This window comes from Leuciscus leuciscus, assembly GCF_965113295.1.
Source record: "Leuciscus leuciscus genome assembly, chromosome: 13".
NCBI classification, from domain to species: Eukaryota; Metazoa; Chordata; class Actinopteri; order Cypriniformes; family Leuciscidae; genus Leuciscus; species Leuciscus leuciscus.
In genome coordinates this window covers 14,304,971-14,326,708 of record NC_138737.1, presented here as the reverse complement: position 1 = coordinate 14,326,708, position 21,738 = coordinate 14,304,971, and the positions used below count along the sequence as shown (strand labels likewise).

At 38.4% G+C, this 21,738-nt stretch overlaps 2 protein-coding genes across 9 annotated transcripts; both read right to left on the bottom strand.

Annotated features, from left to right (window-relative positions):
- Positions 1-378: 378 nt before the first annotated feature.
- Positions 379-16,553, bottom strand: LOC309513228 (zinc finger protein 335-like). 8 transcript variants are annotated; one of them, XM_082188996.1, is made up of 28 exons: positions 14,960-16,553; positions 13,583-13,781; positions 13,221-13,491; positions 13,050-13,127; positions 11,042-11,959; positions 10,380-10,523; positions 10,151-10,306; positions 9,739-9,997; positions 9,423-9,600; positions 9,134-9,246; positions 8,920-8,938; positions 8,653-8,793; positions 8,400-8,476; positions 8,131-8,291; positions 7,821-8,038; positions 6,941-7,040; positions 6,715-6,788; positions 5,784-6,052; positions 5,558-5,699; positions 5,258-5,464; positions 5,012-5,154; positions 4,689-4,828; positions 3,426-3,526; positions 3,160-3,246; positions 2,521-2,604; positions 2,343-2,408; positions 1,223-1,328; positions 379-1,050 (listed from the first exon to the last, which is right to left on the bottom strand). In XM_082188996.1, the coding sequence occupies exons 2-28, from the start codon at positions 13,772-13,774 to the stop codon at positions 929-931; spliced, it is 4,566 nt and encodes a 1,521-aa protein (XP_082045122.1). In that variant the 5' UTR covers positions 13,775-13,781; positions 14,960-16,553; the 3' UTR covers positions 379-928. The 8 variants fall into 8 exon arrangements, with proteins under 8 accessions (XP_082045122.1, XP_082045123.1, XP_082045121.1 ...); XM_082188997.1 differs by having other exon boundaries at positions 13,583-13,841; positions 15,531-16,553; XM_082188995.1 differs by having other exon boundaries at positions 15,531-16,553.
- Positions 16,554-16,710: 157 nt separating this feature from the next.
- Positions 16,711-21,394, bottom strand: mmp9 (matrix metallopeptidase 9). The gene is made up of 13 exons (XM_082189003.1): positions 21,119-21,394; positions 20,746-20,984; positions 20,494-20,642; positions 20,274-20,402; positions 19,568-19,741; positions 19,266-19,439; positions 18,883-19,056; positions 18,649-18,804; positions 18,343-18,547; positions 18,092-18,225; positions 17,853-18,003; positions 17,611-17,714; positions 16,711-17,518 (listed from the first exon to the last, which is right to left on the bottom strand). Exons 1-13 carry the CDS (start codon positions 21,251-21,253, stop codon positions 17,418-17,420), a joined length of 2,025 nt encoding a protein of 674 aa, XP_082045129.1. The 5' UTR covers positions 21,254-21,394; the 3' UTR covers positions 16,711-17,417.
- Between the last annotated feature and the right edge of the window lie 344 nt (positions 21,395-21,738).

Here is a 21,738-nt window from a genome sequence, read left to right as displayed (position 1 = left end):
CTCTCTCAGTAGCATATGAGAAACCATAATGCTTCAATCTTACATGTTATATTAACAACCATATCTTCTGCACAAAATTATATCCAATTTTATTGGAACTATTAGAGGAACTATTGCCTCAAATTATGTTGTTTACATTTTTTTAACCAAGCCTGTCACCCATTAACAAAAAACAGATATTTTGGTACTAAACTACAGAAACTTTACCAACGATGTAAACGTAACATTCTGTGTTAATTTAAGACTTACTTAGTCTTCAGAAAGCAATTGAATACAACAGAAAATCATGTTGACTCCACCCTTAACCTGTAAAAACATATACAAATAAAAATAACATTTAATGAACATTCAATGGGAACTAAGAAAATAAACGATAGGTTAAAGAGGTTGTGATTTATTTGGTATGCATTTTAAGTTCCTTTCTGCAGCCATCTCAAAGAAAAATAAATCTTTAAAACTTAAGAAGCTAAAGATGAAACGGCACGTTTTACATAAAATGAAAAATGATCAACCCTCCTTTCATAACAATGTTAACGTCAATCCTCCAGTCTACCGTTTACACACTGTCATTGAAGTAGCATCTCCCGTAGTACATTACAGTGACATGAAGAATTAAATACAGGATTCTCTATACAAGCTGCTCTTGGCTTTTGTGTTTCTTTTTCTTTACAAGGCAAAACACTGTAGGCACACAAAGTTAAATGCTTTAAATATTTACAGTGGCATGAGTTGTATAATTTGCAGAGAGGATCTAACTGTACATTCACCCTCTTACTGACTATTTCTGGTAGAAGACAAACTTAAGCCTGTGGAATAACCCGTCAGAGTTTGTGATGTCCACTGCACTCATCTGTAACCGAGACGAGCCGCAGATGCTCTGTCTGTGTGTCGGTGTTGTTAAATAATAGTCAAAGTGTGTGTCTTGTTTTTACTCCTCAGTAAAAGTGATGACGTCATACTGGATGCCCTGTTGTTGCAGCTGCTCCAGTTGTTCAGGTGTGGCCTCGGTGTAAACCGTCTGAGTCTGAGCCATGGCTGCATCTGCAACAGCTTCACACACACACACACACACACACACACACACACACACACACACACACACACACATCACTTACATCACCTCTGATTCTTCTGCATTACCAGAAGGTTGTAGTATTACAATGTCCTGTCTTGGCATTTTCGAGTGATCAAAGCTACAAAGGTAAAAGGTGAAAGGTCCTACCAGTGACAGCGGAATGGGCCGCTGCCTCCAGGTCCTCAGGGGCCACAACCTGTTGTTCGGCAGTGATGGGGACGTACTGGATCTGTCCATCCTGAGACAGAGCAATCTGACAAAAACACAGACATTTACACATGAACCAGTTTTTCTGTTTTCACCTTTATAGGCGATATGTTATGCCCTAAATTAATGCATGATTAACTAACTGTATTTTTCTATGTACATTTCTGAAATGCACTTTCTGTAAAGCTGCTTTGAGACAATATGTATTGTGAAAAGCGCTATACAAATAAATTTGAATTGAATTGAATTGAATTAGGTAATGTACATCTACACTACCGTTCAAAAGTTTGGGGTCAAAAGTTTCTTTCTTTTTTTTGTTTTGAGAAAATAAATGATTAAAATTAATAATGCATTAAATTGATCCAAAAGTAACAGTTAAGACTTTTACATTGTTATGAAAGATTTATATTTCAAATAAATGCTGTTCTTTTAAATTTTCTATTCAAATAATCCGTACCGTAAAAAAAGTACCGTTATATCACTGTTTCAAAAAAAAGAAAAAAACATTAAGCAGCATAACTGTTTTTGAACTTGATAATAATCAGAAATTAGCACCAAATCAGCATATAAGAATGATTTTTGAAGGATCAAAGGACACAGAAGACTGGAGTAATGATGCTAAAGATTTAGTGTTGCCATCACAGTAATAAATTACATTTTTAAAATATATTAAAAAAGAAAACAGTCATTTTAAATTGTAATAATGATAATAATTCACAATATTACTGTTTTTACTGTATTTTGATCAAATATGCAGCCTTGGTGTGCATTCGATTTTTAAAAATTTGACTCAAAAACATAAAAAGTCTTACAGACGCCAAACTTTTGAACAATAGCATACTTCTGATTTATGCCGCTTCATTAAAAAAACATATAGAGGTTTAATATGCTGTCATTAACAACACATATGCACATGCAATTTGGCATTATGAACATTGCCGTAGAACGAAACAATTTCAAGTTATCATGTTGTATTTACTGTAATTCAGACATGCCAATAATGTAACATAAACTAAGCTGAAATGTAAAAAGCAGGTTTGTATTCTGCTCTGGGCTCAACCTGTTGCTCCTGCAGAAACGTCCCATCATGCTCGTACTGAATGTGAGCGATCCGCCCATCCTCCATCTGCAATATAATGCTTTTCAGTCAGTAGTTACAGATCAGATGAGCCTGTTTCTAGCCCGAGAACTGTTTTGGAGCCCGGGGGTCATGAATGATCTAAAGAGCACATACTAACCTGAATGTGGTTTCCGTCAGATACCACCACATATTCCCGTGGGAGCAGGTGCTGAACTCCATCCTGAGAGATGATATACTGGACCTGAAAAAATATAGGGCAGAAGAGGGCACCAAAATTGTAACTCTTGAATTGTAAATCTTGAAAACTAATTGACAACAGAAAACGACTGTGTATTTTATATATAAATTAAGGGTCAGTAAGATTTTTAAATGGTTTTGAAAGCAATGTCTTGTGTTCACTCTATTCAAAAAAAAAAAAAAAATCCATTAAAAACAGCAATATTGTGAAATATTATTATAATATTTTCTAAAATAAAATGTTATATTTTAAAATGTATTTGTTTTCCTATGATGGCAAAGCTTTCAGCATCATTACACCAGTCTTAAATGTCACATGATCCTTCAGAAATCATTCTAATATGATGATTTGATGCTTAAGACACATTTCTTATTATTATCAATGCAGAAAACAGTTGTGCTGCTGAATATTTGTATGGAAACTGATCATGTTTTTACTCAATTAACTCATTTCTTTCTTGGAAAAAATAAATAAAAATCTTACAACCCCAACTTTTGAGCTGTAGTGTTTATGACTTTTGCTGGTTGTCAGAATAAAGCCCTAGAAAATGAGTTGTACCTCAGTGACCTGATTGTCTCCAGTCATTAAGTGCTGTACCGTCTGTCCATCTACTGTTGTGAACTGCTGAATATAAGTCGCCTCCTCCTGAGAAATGTAGAGTTTGGTCAAAAACAAAACTAAGCTAAACGTGAAACCTGAATCTACCTGAAGTCTGACATAAGATAACAATCAAAAGATCTGTATTACATGCAAATTAAAATGTAATAAGCTGTTACGTAATTACGTAAAGGTTGAAAATGAGACGGTATGCAATTGCACAATACCTGGTCAGAAAGCGACTGATCCTGAGTCACAATGATGTGTTCCTGACCCAAAGCCTGCTGCAACCTCTCCGGACTGATGACTGTCTGACCTGCCTGCAGATCTGGAGAACATGGGGAAAAGAAATATTATAAGGTAGAAGTAAAAAATTAACAACAACAAAAGCTTAAAGTGCCCCTATTACACTTTTTAGGATATCAGGATATTCGACAGCACATGTAGATAATATGGTCCCAGTGATTTTCAAAATGGACACATTTTCCAACAACCAGAGGATTGATTTTGTAAAACTAATTGATACGGTAAAACCGGCGCCATCGTTACTGTTCATATCATTGGGTAAACAAGTGCTGAGGAAGCCACTGGAGCAGAAATTCAGATATGGTAAAAGGGATTTGGTTTCTGACACGCACAGTAAGCGGTAAACCAATCACAACAGACCGGGCCATCTGACCAATCAGAGCAGAGTAGGCTCGCAGAAAGGAGTCTAGAGAGACAGAATCCTTGATCGAACCGTTTCAGACACTGTGAGAAAAGAGGTGATGCTGCAATATATATTATGAGAAAATTAAAGTGTTTTGACTTTGGATGCATGTAAACCTACTGTAGGAGACCTCCAAGAACAACATAAGGAACCTTTAAAAAAAAATAGCATAATAGGGGCACTTTTACAACATAACTAGCCTGGGAAAACCCAGACTACTTCTGGCGAATTTTAATTCTCTCTCCAGGATAGTCTGGAGAAGAGCCCATTCAAACTCATTTCTGTGCCGCCGAAATCGCGGCACCAATCAGAAACGTTTGGGGAGGGATTTACATGATGACGACAGCGCAGCGACGCTGAAGGAGATTTCATTACAAAGATGGATGCCGCCGTGGAACATCACTCGTTCGAATCATAGACAGTATATAAACGAATCAGTTATCGCGTCTGTTTTGAGCGATTTAAACTTACCGTTTTCGTTAAAACCGGAGCAAAGAACAACACTCGAAGCATACGTCATCTCCTTCATCGATCTGATTGGTTTTTTGACTATCCAATTGCGCACAGAGGAATTTGAGCTACGTCGGTTGGTGACGCCCCTTTGGAAATGATTTGTCTACATAGCTTCGCTAGACCCTACACTCAGTTTCAACTGAGAAGGGTCTGGTTTTAACCAGGCTACAACATAACTAGAAATGTCAAAAAATCTGAACAGGGCTGTGGGCCTGAAATCCATTATTTCTATATAAACAAAATGCAGTTTCACAAGGTCAGCACTTACTCTGTAGTGTGGCTAAAGCTTCTTCATCGCTGTTAACAATGATGGTCTGCTGAGAGGGGACATGGCGGGTTTTACGGGGCGAGGGTTCCTGAGTGTGAAGCCTCTCCATGTGAAACTTAAGATGGCCGTTACGGTTAAACCTTAAAGAGAAACTCAGAGCACTGAGAAGCTGCAGAGGTCTGTGTGTATGCATGTTGTTTACATCGAATATTAGAAGAGTTTATGGATGTAGAACAGTACAACCAATAATGTAAACAGCACAAAAGATGTGATAAATCAATTCTATTATCATTTTAATGATGGTTTCTCATTTGCTCTCTCACCTCTGGCCGCAGACCTGACAGGCGTAAGGCTTCTCGTTGGTATGTGTCATCATGTGGCGTCTCAGGTCTTTCTTGTTTTTAGAGGCAAAACTGCAGCTGGTGCATTTATGAGGCCTCAAATATGCGTGCATGGCCATGTGAGACTAAGAAAAAAAAGTAGTATTTAACACAAAAAATATGGTTTTTGACAGGTAAGAAAAAATTCATAGACACTGAATTAACACTCATACCACAGGACCAACACACCTTGACTTCTGGCCAAGAAGGCGCTGTAAAGTCACAGTCTGGACACTTGAATGTTTTGGGGTCTATGTGCGCCCTCTTGTGGTTCTCCATGTCCGAGCGGCCGTGGAAAGCCTCCATGCAGATGCGGCAGGAGAAGCGTTTGGTGTTTAACTGTTGAGAAGGGGGTGATGGACACAGGGAAGGGGAACCTGGAGCTTCACTGCTTAGCTGCAGAAAGAGAATTTCAGCAAGTTAACTTTCCATTGGGAAGGAACATAACATTGGTTATTCCATATGTGAAGAAGCAAAACCCAGTCTCACCTCTACCTGCTGCAGGACCCCATCTGTCAAGCCTGAGCTCAGGAAAAACCTCTCTTTATTCTCTTTGAGAGGTGTAGAGATGGACAAGGGCTCAGTGCTCACTTCCATGACCTGAGGTTCTGCTGAGGGTTCCTCTAAACTGCTGACAAACACACACGCATCATCTTAAAGGGTTTATATGACATTTATAGGCATTATAGTGGCAGTTTTCGATGTGAAGTAGTACCTCTGTGCTGTCTCGTCGGAGACCTGCTCCACCACGCTGAAATCTGCTCCCTCGTATGTACTGATGCCAATCTGTGTCACTTCCTGAGACTCACCAGTTGTCTCCTCTTGCTCCACCTCCCCTGTAGCTGTCTCAAAAGCCTCTTGAACCAGAGTGTCCCCGTTTTCTGACACATGGAAGGTGACGATCTTTTGAGACTCACTCCCAGAGCCATCTCCGGGCCACGTTCCCGTCTCCAGAGTCTTACCATCGGTTTTCAGCACTGCCACCTGAGAAGAGTGACACTGATCAAGACATAGTAGGATTTATATTTAAATACAGATATATAATGAATAAAATGTTAAATTATTTTATAGATTCATGTTCATATGATATGTGATGATATGATTCTGAGCCAATCATAAAAAAGTAAAATAGGAGTAAAATCCTAATTCTAGTTTGACACTGATGACTTCTATAGAGATGCACAAATGTAATAAGCCATAAGCATAAAAAACGCTGATATTATTATTATTTTTTATTTATTTTTATAATTACTAAGAATTGAATGAATTTCATAAATTATCTACAATAAACAAGCTTTTGGCAAACTATCTAATAATACATCCAATTATTCCGGTGTAATTATTTTCTGATGTCTTTAATAAGCATAATACTATTATAACATTATGAATTTAACGCTAAAATATCTTGTGTGCCTTTTTGCAGGGGTGCATCTGAAGTTAAACACTTAAAAGCACAATTCAAAAGCAAAAAAGATCTGGTTTTTGTTACTTATTCTTTTACATATGACATTAATTCACTTACTGATACCTCTTCATCGAATAAATGCCATATAAATTAGACATTTATAACATTATTCTATATTCAGAATCAGAATTCCAGTAGAATTAACCTATGGTAGAAGATGCCCAGTGTGTCAGTACAGTACCTGCAGTTCTCTGGCGTTACTCATGTTTAGCAACAGATCTAGAGCATTCTGGGCTGAGAGGTCTGTGGTCTGGGCTATGAAAGAAGGTACAGTTTAAATTTAACACCATAAGCTGGATATTAATATCATGAGGTGAATGGTAAAATATTTGTAAATGAATTCATAGATCACACACTGTATTTTAGATGGGTTACAACCACAGATGTACTGACAACTTTTTACTGACCTTGCTCGTAAATGATGGTAGTGTTTCCCAGTGCATCTTGGGATATAGATGTGTTCCCAATGGACTCCATGTTTTGGAGCGTAATGGGGTCCACTGTTACCTTTAGGTGTGAATTTAAAAAATAAAATAAAAAAAATAAAAAACTTTTATATTATATTTTATATATACAGTATATATATATATACAGTATATATATATATATATATATATATATATATTATTATTATCATTTTTTCTTTTTTCATTTAACAACCATGCATTGTACCACTCATTATTTTTATTATAATTATAGCATTGATCTAAATAAGTTCTAATTGTTGGAGCCGATAGTGCCTTTGTGCTTCGGGCAACCTGAGTTCGATTCTCGGCTCGGGGACCTTTCCTTTGTGTACGAATACAGTCATCCACAACCTCAAAAAAGAAGAGCTGTGCTTATTTCATTAATATGTATCATATCGTACAAGGTTTAAAACATTTAATAGACATATCAAATAGTAGAAAATGTGAATTATGTAGTATTTTAGTTGATATTACTCTTGCCAAGCTCTGTTATCTGAGAGACGCACAGAGACGGCAATGTGGCAATTTGATTTGTGCTCATTTCATTCATAGAGTTTACACTCATTCACTTCACACACTCATTATTGCATAGTGATTTTAGAGGTTTACGTATAATATTGTGCTATCCCCTGGCTCACTGGTTATCCAGAAAACACGAGGAGTGACTGCCTGCCAAATATTTGTTCTATTCAACCTATTTGACCTATTCATTTGGTCAAATTCGTTATTCGTTTTGAAGCCGTTATCCATGCCTTTCCAAATAAGGTATTCGGCTAAAATATACGTATATACTATGGATGGTGCATATCCATGTACTCACAATTGTCCCCTGAAATCCCTGGGTTTCTTGCTGTAATTTCAGCTCTTCAATCTCCTGCATGGAGAAAACGGGCGTCTGGCGTCGACGAATTGGCTCCTCCGGGTGGGATTGACTCCACTCATCGAAGGCCTCGGGGTGGCGACACTGCACATGCAGCCGCAGGTTCTTCCTGTGTCTTGTTGTGAAGTGGCACATGTCGCAGGAGAAGGGCTTTTCACCTGAGCAGGGGGAAAAGATGGACAGACATGACTGATCAGGAAACCTTCTAACTGCCAACATTTGGAACATTCCTAATCGTTACATGACTCACCAGTGTGTTTAATGGCAATGTGGGACACCAGGAAATCCTCTTTACTCGTGGAGTATTTGCACTCTTCGCATTTGAAAGGTTTGTCGTTGGTGTGGGACAGCTGGTGATTGAGCAGGTGCTTCTTGTCATTGCAGGTGAACTCACAAAACTCACACTTAAACCTGACAAAGAAGATGAGAAAAATAGCTACCTTTACAGTATGTTTAACAATTGAGTTTTTTTTTTTTGGAGAAACAGACATGTACACCGAGTCCTGACATCTCACTTACGTGCTGTTGCCACAGTTCTGTATGTGCGTGAGAAGATGCATTTTGAAAGTGTAGCGCTTCTTGAAGGATTTCCCACACTGCAAAGCAAACACATTTATACTAGTTTTAGCATAGCAAATATCCAGGGCTGCATTTCCCAAAAACGTCATAAGCCAGTGCTTTCTACAGTTTGCTTAGGTTTATTCATTGATTCATCAAAACTAGTTTAATGAACAAAATTCACATGCTTAGTTGCAGCATACAAGAACTTTACCTTGTCACACATGTGAGGTTTCTCCGTGCTGTGTGTCTTCATGTGCTGCGTCAGGCGTTTCTGCATGGGGTACACGCGGCAGCAGATTGGGCATGGAAACTCGGACACTTTGGGAACCTGTGAAGGATTTATGCAAGACTGCTGTCGCATAAAAAGCTACCCTCATCAAACCACTCAGAGCCAAGTTGAACTGATACATCATTCCAAAAAAAGCACAATTTTGCTAAAACATGATTGTTTGTTGATGTTTAACATCTGGAGCCTTACCATGTCTGTCTTCCGACTCCTAAACGAGAAGAAACAAGAACATTTATTAATACTCACTTTTAAATGAATCCAAAATGTTATATTTTCATAATCTGCACAATATTAAACGGACAGAGACAATGCAGCTTGATATAATTTTTTTGACCTCAAGAGTTTGACAAAATAAAATTCATGATGAGTGATAAATAAAAGAGGAGACATTTTGAGTTCTTACTTGCTTTTGTTGTGGACGGCTGAATGCCGGATCACGTCCTTCTTGTAAACACTGGAGTAATCACATACCTCACATTTGTAAGGTTTTGTACCTTCATGATTGAACATGTGCTCCTATAGGACACATGGATACATTTTATTATGTGTAATGCCGAATAATGACTAAAGATTTATTTATCTATTTAGACACTGAAGCACATATTATACAAATATTTACATAAAAATTTAACAAAAAGTAAATATATTTTTATGGATTTATGGTTTGTAAGATGAAGGACTCTAGTTCTTACCTTCAGTGAGGACCACCGTTTGCAGCGGTAGCTGCACTGCAGGCACTTGAAGCGTTCAGGGTCGTTTCCTTCATGAGAATCCACGTGGAATCTGAGATCCTCTTGTGAAAGAAAGCGAGAGCCACAGATCCAGCAGTTATGAGGCCTTAGCAGAGGCTTAAGGGATCTGTAGTATTTACTTAAAAAAAAGAAAAATGAGATATTGACTGTCCAGAATATGTGGTTACATTGGATTATAAAATATTCTAAGATATAATTTGTCAAATCAATCAAATGTTGTTGTGGATGATCAAAAAGTAGTGCCGGGATTACATACTTGCGATTCATGTACTTTTTGTACTTCTTCTGAAGGAACCGTTTTGAAGGCCGGCCTCGTTTTTTGGGCAAAGATTCCATGTCATCGTGGCTTGTGTTTGATGAAGGATCTTTGTTCTCTGAATCTGACTGGCTGACGCCTGGCTCCGCTGCCGTCCCGTTGGATAATGAGGAAGTTCCATTCTCTAATCCAGAGGAACTTGCTTCTTCAGGAGCTTGAGGGTCCTCTGCATTGTTCGTTTGAGACACTGCTGCTGTCTCTGTTTTATAAAAAGGTGAAAATAAGAGTTATCACAGAGAGACCAATGAAAAAGTTCAATTTAAATATCTGATAGAACTAGCTAAAATTACTATCCATTTCTATATTTTATTTAATATATTTCTGTGACCCAAAAAGCTAAATGAACATTGACCTGACTCAGGAAGGAATTTGCGAGGTGGCCCCACCATCCTGCGGGGACGTTTCCGTGAGGTAGAGGAAGAGGATGAAGAGCAGGAAGGAGGAGTGGAGTGACTGGGAGCCAATTTGGGCCTGGCCTCTTCCTCAGCTGGCTTATAATCACTGTCACCTGAATGCAAATTAAAACTGCATTAAAAAACAGAAAATTATGAAATGGTGAATGCGAACTGCACTCCACTAACCTTGATCATCAAGAGCGCCCGCATCAATGATGTCATCATCTTCCTCTTCTGGCGGCTCCTCCTTTTTGACCTCACCGACCTCCCTTGCCTTGCTTTCGGACTTTCGTGGACGTCCCCGTCCACGTTTCTTTTGGCCTGGAACACCTGCTTGTGAGATAGCACATCCTGAACAAGAGAACCTAAAAAAACTGTACGCATAAATCAAGACCTGATGGAAACTCAAAGTTGGCATGAAAAAGTGTCAATTTTGTCTATTGGGAATTGTTTGGATAAGTGTGGTTTTCTATTGCTGCAATCTCCTGTGAGTGACAGGTTGCCTCATCCTCATAAAAGAGATGTTGTTGCAAGTGGGAGGGGAGGTCATTTCGATTAGGGCACATAAAAAAAATATATATATAATTAATAATAAACACTGCAATATTATATAAAATATAAGAATTGTCCATCTATCATATTTCATGGTAACTTTAATTGTATTATTTCTATTTTCTTATTAATTTAGTCTTTGTGGCCACCATCTGCCTATTGTGTCGAGCACAAAGTATAGTCCTGGATAAGGACTGCAAGGTTTGAGAGTGCCATTTGGGACGGGGGATTAATGGGGCTGATATTAGTTTATTTTTTACATTTGACAAAGACATAATTAGCACCTCCTACTTTACCTGCTGGTTTAAAGTGTTTATCTCTCATGTGGTTGATGAGTGTATCTTTAGAAGCACTTTTATATGGGCACATCCTACACCTAAACTGCTGAACGATCACCACCTCCATCATTTCCTCCAGTTCGGCCATGTCTGGGGTTCTGTGCCCAGACTCAACCACCACCCCAGACCCCACCACTTCAGGATCTGGTTGGGTGGAATAGGTCCCACTGCTACTTATGTATGGGCCAGGCAAGTTATCGTTGCAGTCCATTTGATCATTGAGCTGGGACCCCATCGTGTCAGCCAGGGAGTGGCGAACAGAGCCCTCGTCGGCATATAGTGAGCCATGCGACATGTAGGAGTGCTGGGGCTCTTCTACCACGATATCTTCCTGCTCCGAGGCCGAGACGTGATCCCTGTCATCCATGCTGCTGTCGATATAACGTGAATGCTGCGGCCGCTCCGCCCCGTACTCCAAAAACCCATCACTGCACTCTACAACATAGCGGGAGGAGCGAAACGAGCATCTCTGAGGGCTATCGGATGTACCGCTGCATTCTGCTGCGTAACGCCGTAGAGGTTCTTCAGAGTCAGCCACGTTGTAGTCTGTGACACCAGAATGACGTGGGGTCTGGTCTGGTTCGGTTCCCGAGCACTCTATGTACCGAGCCTCCCTGGTCTGGTCTGGGTCATCTCGTCCACTGCATTCTATGTACTGGGAGTGCTGAGGCTGGTCTGGGCGGCTGCAGCTGCTGCTGCTGTCGTCGTGCTCACGGTATCCGGAGTGTCCAGGCTGGTCGGGTTCCACGCTGCCCTGCGGGTTTTCTGACAGGTCTGCCTGGTCCAGGCAAGTGGAGGTGGGTCCATCAGCAAGGGCTTCAATGGCAATCCGGCTTGACAGTGCAGAGGAAGACATCCGAGCCACCATAGGAGCTCCTACACACACAGTGAACAAAGAAAATATCTGAATATCCAAAAACTACCCCACTTCTCTTTTATTTCTGCTAATTTATTAGATTTTTAAAGGAATAATTCACCCAAATATGAAAATTCTGTCATCATTTACATCATTTACCTCATGTCGCTTCAAACCCATATGACTTTCTTTCTTCTGTGTAACAAAATAATTTATTTTGAACTTCTGAAAAGTTCTAGTTCCCATTGATTCCATTGTATGGTTTGCAAATTGAATGAAAGTAACTGAATCTGTTTGGTTACCAATATTCTTGGAATAGGTTTGGAATGACATGAGGGTGAGTGAAGAATTTTTATTTGTTGGGTGAACGGTCCCTTTAAGTTCATTTGAAATATTCTTTCCTGCAACGAGTGTGGCAGTAACACAAGCACATTTGGGTCGAACAATACATTGATTAACAACTTTAAAATCTAGATTTATCATGAAGATTATGCTGAGAACAAGAACAAAAGGGAATTTTACTACAAGATAACTAATGACAGTGCCATATGAATGTATAATTTAGCCACACATGAAAAATGTGGACAGGACTGGACAGGTAAATAACTAATTTTGTGTTCCATAAAAAAAAAAAAAAGAATTTACTTTCCAATGACATGAGGTTAAGTGAATGATGACAGAGCTTAAATTATTTTTCTAAAATCCCTTTAATTTATTTATCCCTTTAACTATTATTTAATTTAATTTAAAACCTATCTTGGCTGCGTCTGAATATGCATACTTCCCTACTTCAGAGTAGTTGTGTTAAAGACGGTATGTGAAAAGAGTAGCACGTGCAAATTAACAGTATTCATAAAACAGTAGGCAAAAAGTACCAGGATGACTTACTACCACTGGCAAGATTCTAAAGTGCGCATCCTTTGGACACTTTACTATCCCATGAGGCCACGGGAAGGGATTTGTGAATGGCTGTAGGTCACCTCTGGATTACATTAATACTATGTAGAACGTACTATTTTTAAAAGTAAGTACTTTTACAAAAGAAGAACCTATTAGAATATGCGATTTCAGACGCAGCCCTAAACTGTGAACTCTGGGGATCTTTCTTACCATCATCAGGACCTTGGAGTATCAGATACTGTGTGGTCTCTGCACTGCCATCCTCTGCACTTGTAACTGCAATACATCCTGTAAAATGGGCATAGAAACACAATATTTACATTGAATACTAAACTTAAATACCTTGAGTGTAATAAAAATGAAGAGGCAAGGTTTTTCTACCATTCATAATGTCGGGTCCAATGGTGGATTCAATGATCTTATCAATAGCCGAGCCAAGATCTGAGGACGTGGAAGCAGTGGAATCAGAAACCATCATTCCTCCTTCAGAAACAGCACTGGAGTGCACCAGGACCTGGACAGACTCCGAAACCAGAACCGATTGTGTCACGGTGGAGACGCTGGAGACACTGGTTGACTGGGCGACAGAAGAGGAGTCTGGGAGATGAACTCTTTGCACATCTGTACTGGAGCTTGTCTCTGGGATAAAAACCTGCAAAACACCCACCCAAAGAAAAAACTCGAAATGAAGAATTACACGCTAACATGTGGAGCTACGCAAATGTGTGGATTACTTGTCTTACCACAATTCCCTCGGAGCTCTGTCCTACGTGACAGTCTGATTCTGGGGCCGGGGCAGGAGGAGCGGCCGCATCGCTGCTATCGGCAGACATGGCTTCTGAAGACTCCATGCCCATGCCGCTTTCTGACGGCTCCTCCATGCCAGAATGCCCCACATCACTGCTACTCTCCACCTCCATGTCGTCAGAATCCATCTCTGCTCTATGGGAAAGTGTCTGTCACTCGGTTATACAGCACTGAATGTGTCCTGAATGATAAACGCTAGGATATGGAAGACATGTGGACAAGTGCATAATGTAAAGTATAGTTAAGTATAATCATTTTATTTAAAAAATAAATGAATAAAAACAAGTAAAAATTATTTTGATGTAGTAAAGTGATTCAGTGGATGTTCAGTATTTTAATATTTATATGAATAATATATTGTTTAAATTATTTAACACACTAATGTTCAAAAGTCTGAGGTCATTAAGATTTTGCATTAATCTGATCTAAAGTGTCCGTAAAGACATTTATAATATCACAAACTTTCTATTTCAAATAAATGCTGTTCTTTGAAATTTTCTATTCATCAAGGAATTAAAAAATAATAATCATCATGATGCACAATTGTTTTCAACATTGATAATAATAAATGTTTCTTGAGCAGCAAATCATCATATTAGAATGATTTCTGAAGGATCATGTGACACTGAAGACTGGAGTAATGATGTTGAAAATTCCGCTCTGCCATCATCAATAACATTTCACAATATTACTGCATTTACTATATATATATATATATATATATATATATATATATATATATATATATATATATATATAATATTATATATATATTTACTATAATATATTTATTTTTATTTATTTTTTTTTATCATTAAATGCATTCTGGGTGTGCGTAAGAGACTTCTTTTAAATACAAAAATAAATAAAAAATAAAACGTTTCCGACACCAAACTTTTTAACTTTACTATAGGCTTCATATATCAAATTATATATTATAATTATATTATTATCATCATATATAATTATGTTAAATATGTGTCAATAAACTTTGCATATATTCATGGTGTTCTTGTCATTCATTCACATGATAATATTCTCTGCAGTATTTGCACAAGAGCCTTGTTGCACAATTAACATTAGAATTTTCTAAATAATTAATTGCACATTACATAGCACATTTTATTCACATCTATTCTCTTTATACTTTGTGTTGGTTTTGTATGAAATGTTATTACCTACTGTGTGATTTATGTCAAATGATGTAACGTTTTTTTTTTTACGAACGTCTCAAATTCAGGGGATGAATGCAGCTGTTGTGATAGCGCCTTTCTAGGTCACTTAAGTACTTTATAAGCATATTATAAGCTTACCAGCGAAACCACAAGCCAACGTGGTCTCCGCATTTAATGCACTTTAACAGCAAAAACAAAACCAACAAACACTAAACCATTTGATTTCAACAATACGCCAACTGATATCAATCCCTCCCCACCAGAGCACCCATCTGGCTGTGTTTGGGACATAAAACCTGTCTTTTGACTCAAACTTCTCAAGGACATCAAGGTCCTGGTTCTACTCATCGTTAACGCGTTTTACTGTTGAGCACACGAACAGCTTTATGGAGACAATGTCACTGCAATAGATACTAATTTAAAGCTTGAGGCCCCGCATGAACTGTGGCTGGCTACTCTTGTCTTGTTCGTTTCAAATGACTATGTGCTGCCCTTCCTCCTGCCTGCTCGCGCAGCGCCATTTTCCCTCCCGCCGCACCGAGTTTATTTTATTCCGCTCAGGCGATATGAAGAACCGCTCGGGGACCTCGAGGGCCTGCGTGAGCAGGGAGAGCCAGTCCGCCCGAATGTTTTTCTCTCGGCCATCATGGAAGAAGCTGTATTTGTAAACAAGTTGCCCCCACTATTTTGAGCTAGGAATTTTTCTTACCGTAAATGGACGATTGTTTTGCTCTTCAAGCTCGCGAATGAGGCGAAATAAATAAATCTTCGAAAGCGAATAGTTGCTGTGCTTTCTAGTCGGGCGCCATCAGCGTCTCCTCGCTTCCTGTCCTCAGAGCTGGCCGGAACTCATTTATCTGTCATGGGGAAAAGACGGAGTGGGATAAACGCTTAATCGGTTTTATAATGTATCATGATTTTTTTTTTTAAGTCAAGTTTTATCTAAAGAACATGTATATCGACCATTTCGCTTCATCTTTTAAGTGTTTTGTCAAGTAATGGTGTGAACCGGAGGACTATTGCTCTGAGAGGATGAAACCACTGAATGTCTCGCGGATTAATATGACGCGGGTTGTTTATCTTGAGATTCTCATTTAACGTATATATATTTTTTTGGATTACGCCAAAATAAACATCTCTTTGCTCAGATTGAATGTGAGGGATCACATGGTATTCACGATTTAATTTGCATTCTGTTGAATTTGTGCTGTGGATATGTGGCTTTAAACCACACTGCATATGCTGTCGTCCTGCGATTCATATTTATGGTTTATTTTAAATGTAGATTTTAATTCTTGAATTAGTCCAGCTCTTTCACTGGTTTGTAAATGTAAGAAAATCATAAACGGCCTTTTGGTAAATAATTTAGAGCAGCATTAAAGTACACTGCTTTTTCTGTCAATTCTCTTGTATCATTTACTTAAACTTTCAAAGACGACACAACATTTTCACATACCAATACCAAAAGCCCCCCTGAAATTCACCAAGTATTTTGATTACTTTCCTCATAAGCAGTCTTGACAGTTTTACTTTCTTGTACAAAGCATTTTTTTTATGAGTCATTGTATTTTCAACTGAGAACTTTTAACATGAGTATGTGGGGTGGTTGTGTGTGAATGTGTGGACATTTATGGATACTGCATACAATATAAATATGGCACATAAAAGTTTGAACCTTTTTATTACGTTTACTATTAATCACCTGCTACATGTCAAATACTTTTGTGGCAACTGTTTAAACCCATCTGCAGTGATTGGTTATTGAATATATTCCAAATTTGTATCACCTTTTTACCAAAAAAGCACCCGATTTTTGTAAATTCACTTTACGAGAGATTTTAGTGTGTTTTCACACAGGCCAAATACTAATGAAAGAGCAGTTGCACATATTGAATGATCTTGCTTACAAATTTATTGAGTAAACATAATGCAGCAAACAAATACAATATAAATAAGTGGAAAGTGGAACATTAAATTAATAATATTAATATCATTTACACCAGGCAAATGATTACACAATACACCAAAATCTGGGCTTAATAACATCTCAACATTAGCTCTAAGGCTAAAAATAAACCTTTGCTTTGAAAAACATCTGAGCGGGTCAACACAGAGAATAGAGGCTCAGTTGTCAACAAATGCATCTAGGCTACAATGTTCCTGTGGTGACTCCACTCATACATTTACATACACAAAGTTAATTCCTCGAGTTAGACTGGCATTGCCTCATTGACGTTTTATAGAACAAGATTATAGTTTCTCTTAATGTGCTGTTAAGAAACTCATCATGACCAAAGCAGTTATATAGTAAGCTGAAATAATAAATTATAAGACCAAGTTAAAGCTGACAGACAATGAGACAAATATGCCTAACATCCCGTTTCATGTGCCTATGATAATTTCAGTGTTAAAACTGTTCTTCTATAACAGTTAAAGTCAAAATCCCCAAAACAGGACTTAAAATGTAATACATTCTGTCTGTGTCTTCCTCACTAAATTTTACACAGAAGAGAAATGGTTTTCCCTGTTAAAAAGGGCTCTGTCATCATCAGGTTAGGATGTTGGACGTCTTCACTGTGCCGAGCGACTGCACGTCTTAGCATTTCAGGAGGTCGTGCCTCACATAACCGACACGGTCAACTTGCCTTTTGGCATTCATTCTCCAGTAGAAACTTTCCCGGCAGAAGTAAAAGAATCCTGCAAAATATTGAAAAATAGAAAGAACAAATTTAGTTTGCTTGATCAGTAAACCAGATTTTTTAAATGAATTTGAACATAATCTCACTTACCCTTGTAGAGGAACACGTCATGTGAATCGATGGGCACTCCACCAAAAACTGAGTCAGTGATTCGAGGGTAATTTTTGTCGATCATCTGAGCCTTCACATCGAGTCTGTGACAATAAATAAGAGATAAGACAATACTATGAAAAACTACAATTATTATTATTAAATTATAATTTCCCATCGTTAACTCAGTACTATAAACTTTACACTTTCTGATCAGTAACAGTCATAGCAAAGTTACTTACCTCCAGAATTGATTTCCGTTAAACAGGAGCACCTTTCCATTTGTTCTCTGCACAGATCCCTCCACTCTGCCCAAGTCGCTTGGGAGGCCGAGCTTCTCGATTTTACGTGGTCCAAGCACCTCATTTGCACTATAAACCCAGAACTGTTTATCTGTGTGCATGAAATACAGCAGTTATATATCTGAAATTCAACATATTCTGCAATAATGGCAAAATATCTCAATCTGGTAAATAAGAACCTGCAAAGAAGTAGATCTTTTTAGTGAGGGGTTCCTCAAAGGCACTGTTAATGGTGGCTGGCAGGGCAGGCCACTTCTCTGATATCAAGAAAGGGCCTTTGCGTTCTCCATTGCTTGAGATCTTCCAGTAGTGCCTTAGATGTTAAAAAGAGAGAATTTAGAAATATGTATTTGAGAATGTGACTAAATGAGAAGTTTCCTGAGTTATGCTTGCAATTTCTTGTCATTATATGTAGAATAACAGCATTTACCTATCCTTGAAGAAATGAAGCTCTTTCTGGATTTCGGTGATGGCATCAAATTCCTTGATTTCGCAGGCATCCCGTGATGGGTCTACATGTGTTGTGGTGGAAACAGTGGTTGTTTTCTCACTTGGGGTGGGTTTAGTTGACACAACCGGAGAGGAAGTGGTGGTCTTTGGTTTTGGAGGAGTGGGATTAGGGCCAGTTTTAGCTCCTGAAAAGAAAAAAATGAATATAAATATAGCTATAAAACCAGAATTGAATACGAACATGCATAGTAAACTTAACAATCAGTTAATGATGGTGGATAAATACCATAGAGATACTGAATGCCTTCAATATCATCCTGATTCAAGGAGAAATCCTCTACATATTTGTACATGGGATACATCAGAGCGTCTTTAATTTTGGAGTGATCCAAACCAAGTGCATGACCAAACTCATGAGCAGCCACCAGAAACAGACTGTATCCTATGAGAGAAAAGGCATGTTAGCTAATCTCTCACTTTCATATTTGTATAGTGTCTGAAGGAGATGAATATCACTTACCCCTATCAGGGCAAAATCCCCATTTTTTATCTGTGTCATAGTTGCTGGTAGTTCCACACCAGAGTTTTCCATCACTACGGCCTTCACTGGTGCAGGAAGTGTATGAATTTCCCAGGAAGATGAAAGGAAACTGGCATGGCTCTCCTTCTGAATTTCCACCAATCACAGCTGTATCTGTGAGGGGAAAAAATTATATAATAAAACATTACATATCTTAGATAGATACTGTAGAAATATGCTGTTAAATGTTTGCTATATATGCTATATGTTAGTGAAAAAATTATATCTGATTGTGAACTGCTGAGACTTTGAGAACATATTATTTTTGCATTTACGATATGTATCTGACTCAGTTTCAGGGTTGAGTCTTGAGAACTGCTCACCTCTGTTAGGGCAGAATCCATACTTGGTATCAGTATCAAAGTTAGATGTAGTGGCACACCAACGATACCCATCAGTTCGTCCATCCGTGGTGCATGAGTCATATTTTACACCCTGAAACACGAAGGGGAATACACATGGTGCTTCATTGCTGTTCCCATCAAACGTGAAGAGAACTGTGGGAAAACAGAGATGGAATGTTAGACATGCTCAAAGAATAAAAACTTGTACTTGTTGAAATACTTTCACATTAATTCCACATATTATGGGCAAAGGAGTCAGTTTAAATTACTGGAACACTTACGCTCACTGGGACAGAAGCCAAATTTCTTGTCCTTGTCGTAGTCTGCAGTGGTTGCGCACCAGGGGAGACCATCTGTGCGGCCCTCGGTGGTGCAGGAGGTGTAGGATGTTCCCTCAAACAGGAAGGGGAAGTGACACATTGCACCATCTGCATTACCATAGCGGGTTTGAATGGCTGAAAGAGACACATCAATGTCATTGTCTAATCCACAAATGTATATAAAAATGTAATATATAGGGGTAAACATGATGATCCCCTTGTGTGGGACCCGAGATATAATTTTCTTTTATATATATATAAGGTTTATTTATACTATATATGAAATTAAGTGGGGTCATATTCTGACCCAAGTTTAAAAACAGAACTATACATTTGAACAATTAAGGACTCATTTATTCTATATGAGAAATATGAAGTGTGATATTATAAAAACAATATATTAAAAAAATTAAGTAACTGGCTTTTATATGGTTATTAAAATGAACCCAACAAATACTTTTAAATATTTTCCCAGTTTGACAATCCCTGTTTTAGGACACATTCTAACTGTCACTATACACTCAAAACTGTAGAGGGAGCTATTGTCCCACTATGTCACCTATGAAACTGTTAGAGCGTAAAATGCTTCATGATATTTAAACTATTTATCAAAGCCACTGCTATTCATACTGTATTGAAATATGAATCAAGTAAGAATCCCACTCACCTGGTCCAGATCCAAGGGTCCAGTACTCATCATCATCAAAATGGGCATCTCCTTGGACTCCCTCACCTGGAGGGTAGGCATGAGCCAGCAGTCCATCTTTCCCATCAAAAGGGTAGGGATCTCCGTGATCTGAAACAAAAACAGCAGTTCATTCAAACCTTCTCAGAAGTCCAAGTGTTAAATCTTAATAATTGTATCCATCACAAAAAAATCAACTCACCTTTTTTCCCAAAGGAGATCATGATGTCAGCAGTGCCATCATAGAGGCGCGTGAACTTCAGAGGGGTAACGTCACTCCAGACTTTGAAAGCTCTGGCAAAGGCGTCATCGATCAAAGAGGCTTCCATGTCCGGTGAATAGTTCAAAATCCTGAAAGTCAAAACAATGCAATAGATTACAACATGTTCATCACAAACCTATGAGATTTAAAAGTGTTGTAGTAGTCAGAGGTTGGGTGCAGATAATATCCCACCTGTATGTAACATCAGTGTGATCCCACTTCAGGTCTCCTTCGAATGTCTGATAGTTTCGGATGTCTGGGACCCCACAGCGAGGCTGCTTCATGGCATCAAGGGTGGACTTGTCAAGCGACCCCGTCTCCTCCAGCCCGAGATGCTTCTGGAGCTCCTTCAGAGCCTTAGAAGTGGACACGACTGCCTGCAGTCCGCTCTTCTGGAGAACATCTATGTAGCCATAACGCTTCAGGTACTCCTGGAGGCAAATATTTATGTAGAAAGGTATTCATTTGGAATTATACAACTGCATTTGTACTATTTTCAAAGTACAGGACTGAAAGTAGATATCCATAATCATAAAAACCATGAACTAAAAATGTATATACTCACATCTGCCAGCTGAATGTCCGTCATATTCTTGATCACATCTCCAGGGAACGTCACATACACAGATTTGAGCGGCACGGACCAAGCTCTCAAAGAACAGGTTCCAAGAACCAGAAACACCACGACTCCAAGTCTCATGTTTAAAGTTTCAAGCCAACTTAGAAAAAAGTTAACTTCGATAAGAAAATAGACTCAAAACTAGAAAAACTGTTTTCCAGAGAGACAAAGTGCATGCAGTCTTGATGCGTCTTCTCCTCCTGATTTGTCTTCTCTTGTGCCCTGAAGGCAGTATTTATGCACCTCAGGGATTAGTCACTGAGCACCCACCCACCTCCTGTAGGTCATTTTAGCACTCCCACTTACCAAACACTTGCCCACTGAAAGGAGTGAGTTTTTTTTTTTTGGTCCATTCAAAACATAAGGGAATTTCCAGCAACCTCACATTGAGCTTGAAGACACAAAAGATGACAACAAACACTGTCTTGTCTTTTATCTAGTTTCTTAAAATAAATGGTCACTTTAAAAAAAAAAGAACATATATTTTTATTTAAGTATCTTTAATATAAATATAATACATTTAATAAACATAAATATATAGTATATATAATTTAATTGCGAAATAG

Bases quoted from the DNA above. Each gene is read 5' to 3' on its own strand.
- LOC309513228 (XM_082188996.1), bottom strand. From the start codon at position 13,774: ATGGATTCTGACGACATGGAGGTGGAGAGTAGCAGTGATGTGGGGCAT. The intron at 4,829-5,011 runs GTGAGAGAGCAA...TTTCTCTTTAAG, and splicing joins TGTCAGGTCTGCGGCCAGAG to GTTTAACCGTAACGGCCATC. The intron at 1,329-2,342 runs GTTGAGCCCAGA...TGTTTTTGTCAG, and splicing joins CGTTTCTGCAGGAGCAACAG to ATTGCTCTGTCTCAGGATGG.
- mmp9 (XM_082189003.1), bottom strand. From the start codon at position 21,253: ATGAGACTTGGAGTCGTGGTGTTTCTGGTTCTTGGAACCTGTTCTTTG. The intron at 19,742-20,273 runs GTGAGTGGGATT...TGTCTCTTTCAG, and splicing joins GACCCTTGGATCTGGACCAG to CCATTCAAACCCGCTATGGT. The intron at 18,548-18,648 runs GTATTTATCCAC...TTTTCTTTTCAG, and splicing joins AGGCATTCAGTATCTCTATG to GAGCTAAAACTGGCCCTAAT.